Consider the following 13,133-nt stretch of genomic DNA (forward strand, 5'->3'; position numbering starts at 1 on the left):
ATTTTGAAACATTTTCTCAGTAAGTGGATTTATCAGCACGGCTTCAACAAATATGCCGAGTAACTTTTCAGATTGGTTGAAGAAGCGGATTTTGGCCGACAGTAATGAGAAGGAGACCCTGGACTGAAACGGACCGCTCTATCAGGACAGAATGACTGGGATAACTTCATTCTTTATTTCTTTATCTATATTTCCAACTTCCATTTTGTTACGTCTACAACTTTAAACAAAACCTATTTGCATCATATTGAGCTGAAGGTTGCTGTGTCAGTTTTCTCTCTGGTGGTGTGTCAGGCTGCAACTAGAGGAAAACCATGAAGGGTGTAAAGAAAAAAAATATATATATATATTAAAAAAAAAGCTCCATAAGAAGCAAATATTCATGCTTTAACGATCAAAATTCTGCAGAGGAACACAAAACTGTAATATTTTTGCAATCTAAAGGGAAAAACATTCTACTGTACTCAGCTTTAGCAGATTATTCTAGTTTTTAAGGGCTCCAGCTGGTCAAAAGCTCAAAGTAAAAGCCAAGTTTTAACTTTATTAAGGACATCTGTTTATTTCTTTTGTTAAAATAAATTATTCAAGTGTAATTTTACAGCTTTATGTTGGACAACATGAGCTTTCCCAAATATTTTAATCATTCAAATCTGGATAAATTATTTCACCTCCACCACCAATATACACCAGTACGCCAACTTGTTTAAATTTACAATCCCAACTGACAATAATAAAAGACTAGGCGATCTTACTGACCTCTGTGACGTCCATGACCTTGATGGCAGCCAGCTGTCCCGTCTTAACATGTCGACCCTGGAAAACAAACGGAAAGAGATGAGAAAACCACAAACCAGTGATTCTGGGTGATTACTCAATATATGCGCCTATTTTTTGTGTGAATAGTTCTGCTATAAGGCAATCCGTCGCACATAGAGACAATGATGACACTCTGACTTCCTCCATTTTGTTTACAAAAGCACCAAAATGACCAATTTCCTCTGTGGACCAGCTTTGCAAAGTGATGCTAGGAATCAAAAAAGCCTTCGAAATGACAGTTTTATAGGCTGCGAAAGCATTCGGGGTGATTCATTTGGTCGTAAAACCAAAAGCCGCATTGGAAGCATGTCATTTTCCACCACAATAGCATAGAGAATCACAGACGAACATCCAAACAGTCGGCATTCCTTAACAGACTTAACTGTTTTCAGTGTGCATTCATGCAAGGAGGAAAAAAAAACCAACCCTACACCAAAAGAGCACAAACATACTCTTGTTATGCCCAGTACAGTAAAGAGAGAAACACACTATGAGACTTTTCTTTTCAGCTGGACAGAAAGAACCTCCAGTAAACTGTGAGTTAAAAAGCCTTTAAAAGACAGAAATGGCGGACGCAACAACCAAACGTCACCACAGCTGGAAAAAACCGGGGAGAAATACTGTTGGACCTTGTCATTTCATACACGTCTCCACTGCCACATGATCCCACTTTCTTTTGTGGGAAAATGGGAGCTTTGACACCCAAAACCTTTGGCCCTCCGGGGGCCGAAACAAACGGGTGAAGTCCGCAATCCCAACGATGAGAGATTAACCCATTTGGGCTTGGCCGCCTGGAGACATGTGGGAGGGGTTAATGAAAAAAGGTCAGGACTGGTTGAGAGTGACAGGAGATCAATTTTTTTCTAGAAAATCAAAATTCAAAAGAAAATGTAGCTTGGGAAGCTAAAATACCACAACGCTACTTGACATGCTGTTGAATGGCGTTTGCAAAAAGGCAATCCATGAGTGCCATTTTTTTCCTATTAGCAGTGATTAGCTGTACCCCCAAGAGCAGAAATAAGGAAGATTGTACACATTAGCTTCTGCGGCAGTGTTAAGATGGCTTCCACTGTATGTTTTAATGCATATTAAGCTATATCTGGAGTTCAACTTTGAAAATAGTCACTTTTTTGTATTTTAAGAGAGTCTCAAGTATTTTCAGATTCGCAGGTGATTGTTGTTCTTAACATTTGAAAAAACCAGCAGATCAAATCTGATTTTGGCTCTACCCATAAATTCCAATCCTCGATTAACTCTTGCGTTCATCTCTTGGTTGTATCATCTCTTCCCAAATGATGACACACGGACACACTTCAATTCAAATCTCAACCAACCTTTTGTCCCCGTTTTGACAGACCAGCTGAATAGATCAGACTTTGTTCCAAGTCTCACAAACTGTTCAGACCTCATTGGAAGCGCAGCATGAGGAACATCACGTGTGACCCCCGACGATCTGAACACACTTTCACTCGCTGACAAATGAGCTCAGGTGGACACACACCACACATCAACACACACTCAAGACAGACTCGTGAAGCAGCTGGTATCATGCAGATTACATCATGACACTAATGAAGAAACGTGAGTTTTTCCTTCCTGAGGTTGAGTTTCACCGAGTCTCTGAAGTGAAAAAAAAAAACATGTATAACTCCCCGCTGTTCATGCGCACACTGTGTGCAGGTGTGTGTGTGTGTGTCTGTGTGGGAAAATATGATGCGTCACTGACTAATCACCCAAGAGATGTTGTTTCCACTGTGAACATGTTTCTGTGGCTGAGCCGTTCCTTTGTGTTTGAGAAAGGTGACCTCAGTATGGAGCCCCCCTCCACACCCGCCGCCATCCCCTCCTGTAGTCCCGACGCACAAAAACAGACCCACAACGGCTAGAAGATGACATCACCCTCTCTGGTTCCTTTGTTCGACACTAAGACGGAGACCCACGCACACACCTGGCCAGCCCAGAGAGAGAAACCCCATCTGTCTGCCATTAAAACGGCTCTCAATCTGCTGATGACAGACATGGACCTAATCAGATTTCTACAGAAACTTGGTGTCAGTGTAACGCTAAAAGAGAAATTGGCTCTCTGTTGTGTTACATCTGCGAAGGCGCTCACACGCAGATTTATTTCTAGGCCGGCTTTAGTCACGAATAGATATAGATGTTTCCTCAAAGGACCATTACTCTGGAACGACATTGTCAGTTATAAATGAAAAGTAAAATAAAGAAATGAGGTAAGTGTTTTGATTGGGAGAGCTGAAGGAAAGGAAACGTGTTTCATCCGGAACCAATTAGAAAACAAAAAATGATAAATTAAAAAAATAAAAAAGAGAGAGAGAGAGAGTTGGACCAGACGCAACTGGAGCCGGTTGTAGCTTCCTGATTAACAAAAATTAGTAGCAGACCTCAAGAAGCAGACTATGACCATTTGTTTTGCTGCACTTACCAAATGTGGAGAACAAGAAATGATTGCCAAATAAATGTAAGTACCTTCACATGAGGCGATCTTGTTAAAATGTTTATAGCCATCTGAAGCAAAGGGCTCAGTTCCTTACTTCCTATTCTCACTATACTCATTTCCTGTCTGTACAGCGTCAAGCAGGAAGTTCAGATCATTTCTCCCAATGACTGTAAAAGGCAAAGATCATATCTCCTACTCCAACATCTCTCTGCTTGGCTTTCTAACCGTATGGCGAGACAAGAGATTTAAAGAGGAGCAGTAAAAGCAAACGAGGTGGATTAGCAGTGCTTGTGAACAAATTATGTCGTCATCCAGGATATGTTACTGTGAAATATCATCTTCGCGGCCCAATAGTTGAGCAGGTATAATGTAATGACTGCAATAATCCTGTCAGTCAGAGGCCTCTTCAGTTTTGCTGAGATTTCATCACAAATGCGAGCAAAACTTTGTCAATATTCTGGCCATGTCAAAAAAAAAATACAAAAAAACACACAATTTCGCAATTGCTGATTGTTTTCATTAAATTAGAAACAAAATTAAAATCAAAAGTGAATATGCTTGTTAACACGATAAGTCTTTAAACATCATGCCGCACCATCGTCCTCCTACCACTTCCTGTCGTCTTTTTCGTCTTTTCCGCCAGTAGTAACATGCGGTTGTTGATCACTTGACTTGCAGTCATCGCAATTTTTTTTTTTTTTAAATACACCAACTTCAATTCAGAAACCACGCCAAATTAGCACAAAACTTTCAGTGAAAATCACAACTAGTTTTCCTTTCAGCAAATTTATTTTTGTAATTCCAATTTGCGCATTTTTACGGCCAGTGGACGCTGCATCCACACTGAGGATGAGTCATTTAATTTCCTTTTGGGAAAAATAATAATTGAAGACAACGAACGGGTGGATAGACAGTCAGAACCAAGAAGGTCCAAAATAAAATGCACATCATTGGAAACTAAAGCCAAACGATGTGGAAAGATGCAGATTGTGAGAGGAGTAAAAGAAACTAAAGACATTTTTGCCAACTCTTTCATTTGACTCTGTTTGAGCTTTCGCAAGACAACACGTTAAAGATAAAGCACTCATTGAAGCTTCCCGTTAATACCTCCCAGCTGACTCCATGCTCCTTGCCAGTGTGATATAATCCTCTGGTCATCTGCTCTCCCATGACTACTACCTTTATCGGCGCGCTTCCACAGTTCTCAGACGTCTGGATCACAGTTTCATCTTTCATGGAAAAAAAAAAACCCTGCAGGGCTCGGGGAAGTGAGAGGAAATCCCTGTTTGGTTCCAGTTACTGAGATTTTAAAATCAATGGTGTGTCTTGTATTATTTTTTGGAAATAAAAAGAGAAAATAGCACATAGGCATCTTTTTACAAAGACGAAGTGATGGAGACGGTAACAGGTTGGCTTTCCTCAGGTGTAATAACTCAGAGCGTAGAAAGTAAGAGCATTTCGTTGGATCAGATTGGCTCACGATGGTGAGTTCATGACCAGCAGCCTGTCAGTAGATGATTTCTCTTTTTGCATCCATTCTAGATTGACTCACATCTACCGTGTTGCAGATAGTTTATTTAAATATTACTGATGTTCAACATTAATCTGCAGGCAAAGTTTAAGACGATGACCAAACCTGTAGCTCTCCAATGATGGCCCAAGCTAAAGAACGTATGTGTCAGTATTTCGCTTCAAGCCTGTTTTACTACACCAGAACAGCAATAAATTATGGGTCTACAACGTTCATTTCCTTTTGCCATCTCTTTGTACTTCCTCCACCAGCTCTCACAGCAAACCATTAAAACCATTAACTATTCATACCGAGTGCAAAGCAGCTGTTTACCATTTCATGTGCTGTAAAGCGATGCCTCACAGTAGAAATTCACTTGTAATGTACAATACAATGTAAGATGTAAAATGTGTTTATACTTTCAGTATTTACATAAGTATTCTATCAGCGTAGCGTTTTGCTTTGTTTTTTTTTTATTTGAATATTATTAGTATTAGTATATTAGTAGGAGAAAACAACACAGACAGCAAAAGCAGTTTGTTAAAGTAACATTATTTGAAGCAGACGTTCTATTAAACACTTTTCATTGAGATTAGAACTCTTAAATGCTACAGACAAGACTTTTTTTTCTTAAATAATCGATTTAAGAATGGATTATTGCCAATACTAAATCCTAATCTGACTCTACATTGAAGAAAAAAAGACAAAAAACTCACATAAGCGCACCTGGGGTCCAAATGACCCCGTCATTAAGACGGCGGGAGGACTAAAAAAAGACCAAAGCTATGAAGTTATTTTTCTAAACGACGAGGCATTTTATGGACAAAATGTGATAAAATGTCCAGATTTTCTTGAAAGCAAACTCAATAATTTTTTAATTTAAGACTTCTTTGAGAAATCCTTTAACATTAATGTCTTGTGAAGTACAACACAAATTGTCATCTATGATCAGATGGTGCGTTGCTCTAATATACAGTACATTTCTTTATCTTCAAAAAAATCAAAGCCAAAAAATTTCTTCTGATTTTTTTTTTTTTTGCTTACAGAAACTTTTTTATGCTTATACTTGAAAAAAACAACAACTTAAAATCTATTTCCATGCCTTTTTAGACTGACAGGAACAACCACAAGGACTCGGAGGAGAGAGAAAATTCACATGTGAAGAGGAGCTTGAGAAGAAAGGAGGGGGTGGCGGTAAAGTGTCACACGGTTTAATACAGGAAAACAAAGAAGAAGAAGCTGGGATGACAATGAGTTTGTGTGCGAGTGTGAATCCAGACCTTGAATCATTCTACGCTAAAATGTACACACTTTAAAATAACTTGTCTGTTTAGATGAAACCAGAGCATACATCTGGCTTTGCTGAGGCTCAACTCGTCCCGTTTGCGGTTTTTCAGGACAACGACCTCTTTATTTCATCTCGCCGGGCTCTGGGAGCCTGGACGAGGAGGCCAGGTGCAAGCTTTGCAACGGACACACAAACACTTTTACAAAAACATGCAGGAAAATCACACACACACACACACACACACACACACACACACACACACACACACACACTTTTAATTTGTGCAGCTCAGCAAATGCGAGAGTCAACAAGTTCTTATTGATCAAACCATCGGTGCATGTAGTGAGCTAAATGCTCGTCATCATTCTTAGATATTTCCAATAAGAGAGAAGTCAGAATAGTTCTTTTTTTTTGTGAATGGTTCCACATAGCAGCTGCCAAAGGACTTCCAGCCTTTCATCTACAATGCTGTAATGGTAATCATTTAAAAATATGTTTTAGCAGAGTAGAATGAAACTGCTTGGATCAAGGTAAAGTCAAGGCTCCTGAGCTGCAGTTTTCACCAAGTTTCCTCGACTGGAAGTGTAAAAAACAAACTACCAACACAAGATTTCAATCAAGATTCACAGTATATTTTATTGGGTAGCTTTTAGGAAAAGTGAGAGAGAATGGCATAAATAGAGTGAAATACATATGAAACCCAAATATGCACAATAATAAGATGTGTCAAAGACAAACAAAAACAAATCAGTGAAGAAACAAAAGAATCAGACCTTTCTTTTTACCTTGACTTTTCTAATTCTAACCAGGGAGCCTGACTCCAGCAGATAACAGGAAGGCTCAAAGTGTTACAGTAAAGTTGATCTGCTTTACCCTTTTGAACTGTGAACTGGTGTCTGGCTTTAGAAATGCTGGCAGTATTTTGAATTTGGATTTCTTTTATTTAAATGGGACAAAGCATATGAACGTAGGCTACGTTATACATTATACGCCGGAGTTTTCTGCAGGTGAAAACGTCATGAGACCAAATGCTGGAAATCAACAAACACTCTTCCGACCACCAGCAAGCACTACAACAACTACAAACAGTAATGTTTTTCAAATTTCATTTACATTTAAGGCCAGTTTATAAGAAACGTATATTATGCTCTTACTGAAACTGATCATGAAGTGTTTGGATAAAGTTTATCTTAGTATATTTTGTCTTTAATCAGATTTCTTTCAGTCACTTAGACTTAAACCGACAGAAGAGCCAGACAGACTGGTTCCTTATAAGTTGTTTTACAGCAGACCTTTAGCGGTTCCGTTTTTGAATTTACACCTAGTCGCATATTTTTTATTTAAATTTTTTGTGGAACATAACTCAAAAATATTTGGGGAAAATTTGCCTATTCTTGAACTTTTTCATAGAGCATCTCTAAAAAAATATATATATATGATATATATATAAATGCAACTTGGAAAGTTCAAATACATAGACACAACATGACTTGACACACTATTGGCCAATCCATGATTGGCCAGTCCTTGGCGTTGATTGGTCGTACCCCCAAGAGTGTAAATAAAAAAAATCGTGGATCGTACCAAGGTGATTTTCTCTGTGCATATTAATGTGTGTTTGACTTTTTAGTTATTAAAATAGGCAACTATGATCAATTTCATAGGTTCTAAATCCTATAAATTTTGGAGGACCACTGTACTGAATCTTCTCATGGTATAATGCTGGATAGAGTGATTGTTTCTCACATTTAAGATCATTACCGATGAAAACCTTATTCAGTTACTTTCTTGAGTTCTAATTCGCTCGATGCATTTCCTCATTCCCACAGGAATTAGGAAATAAATTCCAAGGTATTTTTTCAGTTATCGATACAGATGATACATTTGGACAGGATTTGACTTCTCGTTAAGGATGTCGAAGATGACTTCCCTCCGGTCTTCAGCCTCTAAAGAGTTTAAGTTTTCGCTGATCATTTAGTTCAGGTTCTGGCGCTGCTTTGCTCCGTCTCAGTGTTCAAACAGGCAGCCCTGTTTAAGTAGGCCAAGAAAACAGTGTCTCTCTGGGGAACAGCCCAGAGCAGACAGAAAGAAAGAGGCTGGTCAGTTAGAAATCTCTACTGAAGGCTGCAATGGAGATAACAAAAAACAAAAAAAAAACTAGACTGTCTCTTTATTCCAAGAAAACCTTCAAGTGCCTGTATACAGTTGAGTTTACTTGCAAGTGTATTTTTCCGGGAAAACTTTGGGTTAAATACAGTACAAACTGAAACGCAAACACACAAAGTGACACAGCGGATAAATTCAGAGAGAAAGGAAGCAAAAGAGAGGCATGTAGAACTGGACAGCGTCCATAATTGGATCTCGTTGTAGTAAAGGGGGTTAAATTCTAGGCACGGGGACAAATTTCCATAACGTAATGAGCGATCACCCCATTTTTAGACACACATGCAAGACCGACGTGTCATTGAAATGGATACGGCTCGCAACCAAGCCAGCAAACCGCAGCCTGAGGGCTTTTCCAGAGCTGAACATGGAAAGCTGGGGAAAAAAAACAAAAACAAACCCAGAGTCCGGCGATCCACTTAAAGTGAGTTTACACCGTAATTTACACCGAAACGCCAACACAATGACGTAAATCAAACAGCTTCGACTGTTTCTGATTATTGGAAAACTTTAATTTGATCACCAAACACAACACAAGAAAGCTATGTTAAAATGATAATGGTTAATTGCACCTTCACTGGAGAGATTTATAAAGGTCTTTTTAAGACAGCAGCAGGCCTCTTGTTAGTCATGCAAGACTAAAGAAATTTCAGCAGTTAGCAGATAAAACATTGGTCAAAGTTTAGAATTGCTAGTAAAGTTAGTTTAGCTTACAATTTCTACTAAATATGCTTATTTCTTAATATGCCCTTTTCTAACCTGTACAAACTTAAGTTGCTATACAGCAGACAAAGAGACCCTGCAGAGGATAGTGAGGGGAGATGAAGGGGCCACGAAGCACCCCAACCTCCCTGTGTCCTTGACCCTTTCTATGACCTTTCTGGACTGCTGCCTTGAGGCAAACGATGCAACAACATCAAAAGCAGAAACACCAGATTGCCACTAAAGCTCATTATGTCAAGAGCACATATTTCACGTTATTGCATTTAAGCTTTGTTTTTATATCTGCTTAATAATCGGAAATTCTAAGCTTGACTGGCCCCTACTGGTGATCGGCCGGTCAGAAAGCTAAAAAATCCCCTCATCAGTGAACACACCATACCAAGAACAACCACATCATGCTAAAATAACACCCTGCTGGTGTAGAAGTTGGTACAGAATGAAAAGAGGCTCTTTTTGGTGTTAGTCAGGCTCCAACATGTTGGAGAAATCTGCAAGTAACCAAAATGGTCAGTTTTATCCAGTTTGTCTAATTTTATCTGAAGGAACACGCTGGATTCAAAAATGTCGTGTGTCTGATTTTTGCAGTTAAAGCTGTCCTTAATCGATATTGAACATATACTTAATAATGCTAGATGCTATCCACTCACTAGCTCTGCTAAACGTTAAGAAAGATGCTGAAGACAGTTTAAAATATTAACTATCTTCAATTTCTCTTTGCTCTCAAGTATTAGTGTAAGCCTCTTTTACTGCAGAGCTGTGTGACACAGACTGCTCTTTCATATACAGAGTGTGACCTCACAGGACAGATCAATTTTCAGTGAGTTCAGAAAGTAGAAAATTGTAGATCTTAAAGTTAAAATTGGAATTGTCAGATCAGAGCGAGACAAAATCAGAGCGATATTTCCGATTGGTGCTAGTCACCAAATCATTTTACCACTACTTTTTAAATATTTCATGTCATTTAGAGACAAAAATCCCTGTTTTATTTGAAGTTTTAAAAATAAGGAACATCAAGAGGACGTGCTGCTGTACCGCTATTGTAAAGTGAAGTGGAAAAAATAAAAAGCGACCGAGCGTCCTCCCACTGTTCCATTCATCATGACATTCCTCCATCACCCATCTGAGCCCGGAGGATCGGCAGAGAAAACACATCAATACGGCACAGACAAAGGCAGAGGGAGAGGCGTGGAGGACGGGAGAGAGGCGGATTTGGAAAGAAAACATGGAAGATGAAAGAGATGAGTGGTTTAAAGCAGAATCCGTGTGACATTATTTTTTCAGGCTGCTTGCATGGCTTGATGAAGGCAAAAACAGGAAAAAAACAAACACAGAAACACGAAGCGATTACAAAAGAGTTACTATATTTAAAAGTGCAAATTCAAATAAATAAAAAAGTTTAAGTGTGTAATACAGTGAAAAACCCCACATGTGTGCACGTATCTGTGAAAATACAATCCTGGAGATTCCTCAGTAGAATAACTAAATGTGTTAGCCTCACTAAAAACTTCATCATCCAAGTCAAAATGCGATAGTGTGAGTCCGGTTAAAGTGACTGAGTGCACTGGAGGAATTATCTCGCTGTCTGACGCCATTACCACTGTTATTATTGAGACACTGCGCTGACTCCGCCCCCTTACGATGCCCTGTCAGCTCCCCGTTAGTTCGAAGAGAGCACAACAGACCGGAGCGCTCATTAGAGTTGATCTCGGCTGACTATGGGTTGCACAGATATGAATAGGGGGAAATCGCACAAATCCGTTTATAGAGGCCCGGTGGCAGATTCAGGATCAGGTTTAATAAACTGACAAAACAATGTTACTGAGGACGAAAGATAATCCGTCTTCCTGCTGGAAGGTAATTGAATTCTGCCTCAAGTCGGCCTTGCTGTGGGGTTTGGCTGAGCAACACTTTAGCAGTTTGGTTTTGATGCTTCCACTGCAGCAATGCCACAGTTCACGCTCGTCCCGCAGAGGCCACATCCAAACATGCACGATGAACGTCTCGAGGTTTCACAACCAGCAATAAAACAAGGCGGACAACGCACCTGAACGCAGCTTTGCAGAATGACTATGGGCAACAACAACCTGCTGTCATGACGCTACCTTCTTGGCTGCTTCACAATCCCACTAATCACTTTTTGTGATGCTGTTACTTGAATCTTTGAATTGGAAAAAACCTCAGAATGTGTTACTTTTGATCCTGTACGTCGGACGTTTCTGCGACTCCACCGTCAGTTTCAACCCTGCTGTGCAGAAAGAACGACTGTCATGATGTGTCCTGCTTACCTGCAGCATGGAATGATGCATTTCAACCTGGCATCACGCCTCAGATAAGGCACGCGTACCAAAATCTGTTTCCCCTGATGACAGCAACCTTTAAAAATGTTATTTTTTTGTATAGATTGTACATCAACTGTTTTATATTTTAGCTATAAACCCTATGAGGACTCAACGTTTCTTACTATTCCAGGACTTTACTTTGAAAGCATCGCAAGTACATTTTGCGTTCAAACTCAGCAACCAGCCAATGTGCAATTTGGAGGTGTGTGCGCTTCTTCAAACCCACTCATTGGAAGTCCAAGGAATATACTCTTTTTTGTGCAAGACACCTGATCATTTATTGTACATAATGGCTTGAGAATCGCAGACTATTCATTTGTTTACAGCCACCGTTGTGGTGACTTCCAGATGACCCAGATCCAGATGACCTCTCCCCTCCAGAGACTATTGATGCGCTGCATGATATTCAATGCCGAGGTGCCGTCTTTGTTGAGTGTAAAAATGGCATTGTTTACACTGAAAGAATTAAGAAAAAGAGGATAAAAGACTCTACCCACATACTGAACATAAAAAAAAACAAAGCTAGACGAAACTACAAACTTTTCATTGTTGGTGAGAGTTACTCCAGAACCCTTACTCATAAGTCGATCTTTTGTAGTAAGTACAACAATAATCAAGGAAACTGTATCCATGCAACCGGGCTCATTAGTCTTTAAATATTAATTTCTCCATTTAAGTGTTTTTAATCCCCCTTTGTCCACCATCTACTCCCAGATTAATTTTTGAGAGCAAAAATGCAAAACAATCTGAGTTTTAAATTTTTTTTTTTAAAAAGTAGCACTGAAGAATGAAGAAAATAAGTCGACCGTGTTAAAGAGAGGCCAACTAATCCACGGGGGCCAGAAGCTGCTTAATTTCAACCAGGAAACCAGTGAGGAGCTTAATCAGAGCGGGGCCAAGCCAGACTAAAATCTTAACTTCATTTGCCTGATAGTCAAAGAACAGCGTGTTTTTAGCCCCTCTTAACGACCGGAGAGGTGGGGGTAACGACATTGTTTAAATTGAGCTTTTTAACTCAAAATGTCGTAAACAGGACACGTTATATTCTCTATCTGAACAGGTCTAAAACAAAAACAACAACGAAAATATCACAGCAAAGCAACAGGAACAACGACATTTGAAGAAACCTCATTCTTGTTAATTCATTCTCCATGTGGAAACACACACACACACACACACGCACACACACAAAAGAAAAAAAAGTAAGCACTTATGCTGAGCAGCACTCGCTGTGCCTAAATCACGCAGCATGTGCCTGCTCACTCAGCCGCTCGGGTCCAGCCGATGGGGGAGGAAAAGGGCGCGAGTGGAAGTGCGGCGTGTGCGTGCGATCGGCCATGTCAGACCAGGCTCCTTTGATGATGACACGCGTACAGCGCCGCGGTGATCAGCTGCGTCCCTGTTCGTCTGCGCCGGTGGCCTACTTCCAGTCCAGTCCTGCATCACTATGGATACACACCCAACGAGTGGCTTTGACCAGGCTTTGACGCAATAAACATTTGATTGCATGATAAATTAAAACAAGCTCAATCATTTCCACACGCTCGATTTAATGTTTTCTCATTTCTCTCTCTCTTTCTACCAGCCTTTCTCAGTCTCTATTTTTGAAGGGCAATTTTGTTTATGGAGACGTCATAATTTGCTTTGTTTACTTATTGTGGGATATGTTCGATGCCTTCCAGTTCAAGTATGAAATGTTCATTAGCATTTAAAGTTATTGATCTTTGAGAATGTGTTCGTGCGCTATCATGTCATTACCTTTATATTACATGAAAATGGTCTCAAACGATTATTTTTCGCAGTAACTTCTGGGACTATTTACTGTCCAGCAAAATG

At 39.7% G+C, this 13,133-nt stretch overlaps 1 protein-coding gene across 7 annotated transcripts in view; it reads right to left on the minus strand.

Annotated features, from left to right (window-relative positions):
• LOC102222986 (mitogen-activated protein kinase kinase kinase kinase 4-like) overlaps positions 1-13,133 on the minus strand; it is a 104,228-nt gene that overhangs the window by 56,893 nt on the left and 34,202 nt on the right. For all 7 annotated transcript variants that reach the window (XM_023337102.1, XM_023337101.1, XM_023337103.1 and 4 more), the window contains exon 3: positions 757-813. In XM_023337102.1, the coding sequence (XP_023192870.1) occupies positions 757-813 (57 nt within the window). The remainder of the gene's footprint in view (positions 1-756; positions 814-13,133) is intronic.

Source organism: Xiphophorus maculatus, chromosome 7 (genome assembly GCF_002775205.1).
Source record: "Xiphophorus maculatus strain JP 163 A chromosome 7, X_maculatus-5.0-male, whole genome shotgun sequence".
Classification (NCBI taxonomy): domain Eukaryota; kingdom Metazoa; phylum Chordata; class Actinopteri; order Cyprinodontiformes; family Poeciliidae; genus Xiphophorus; species Xiphophorus maculatus.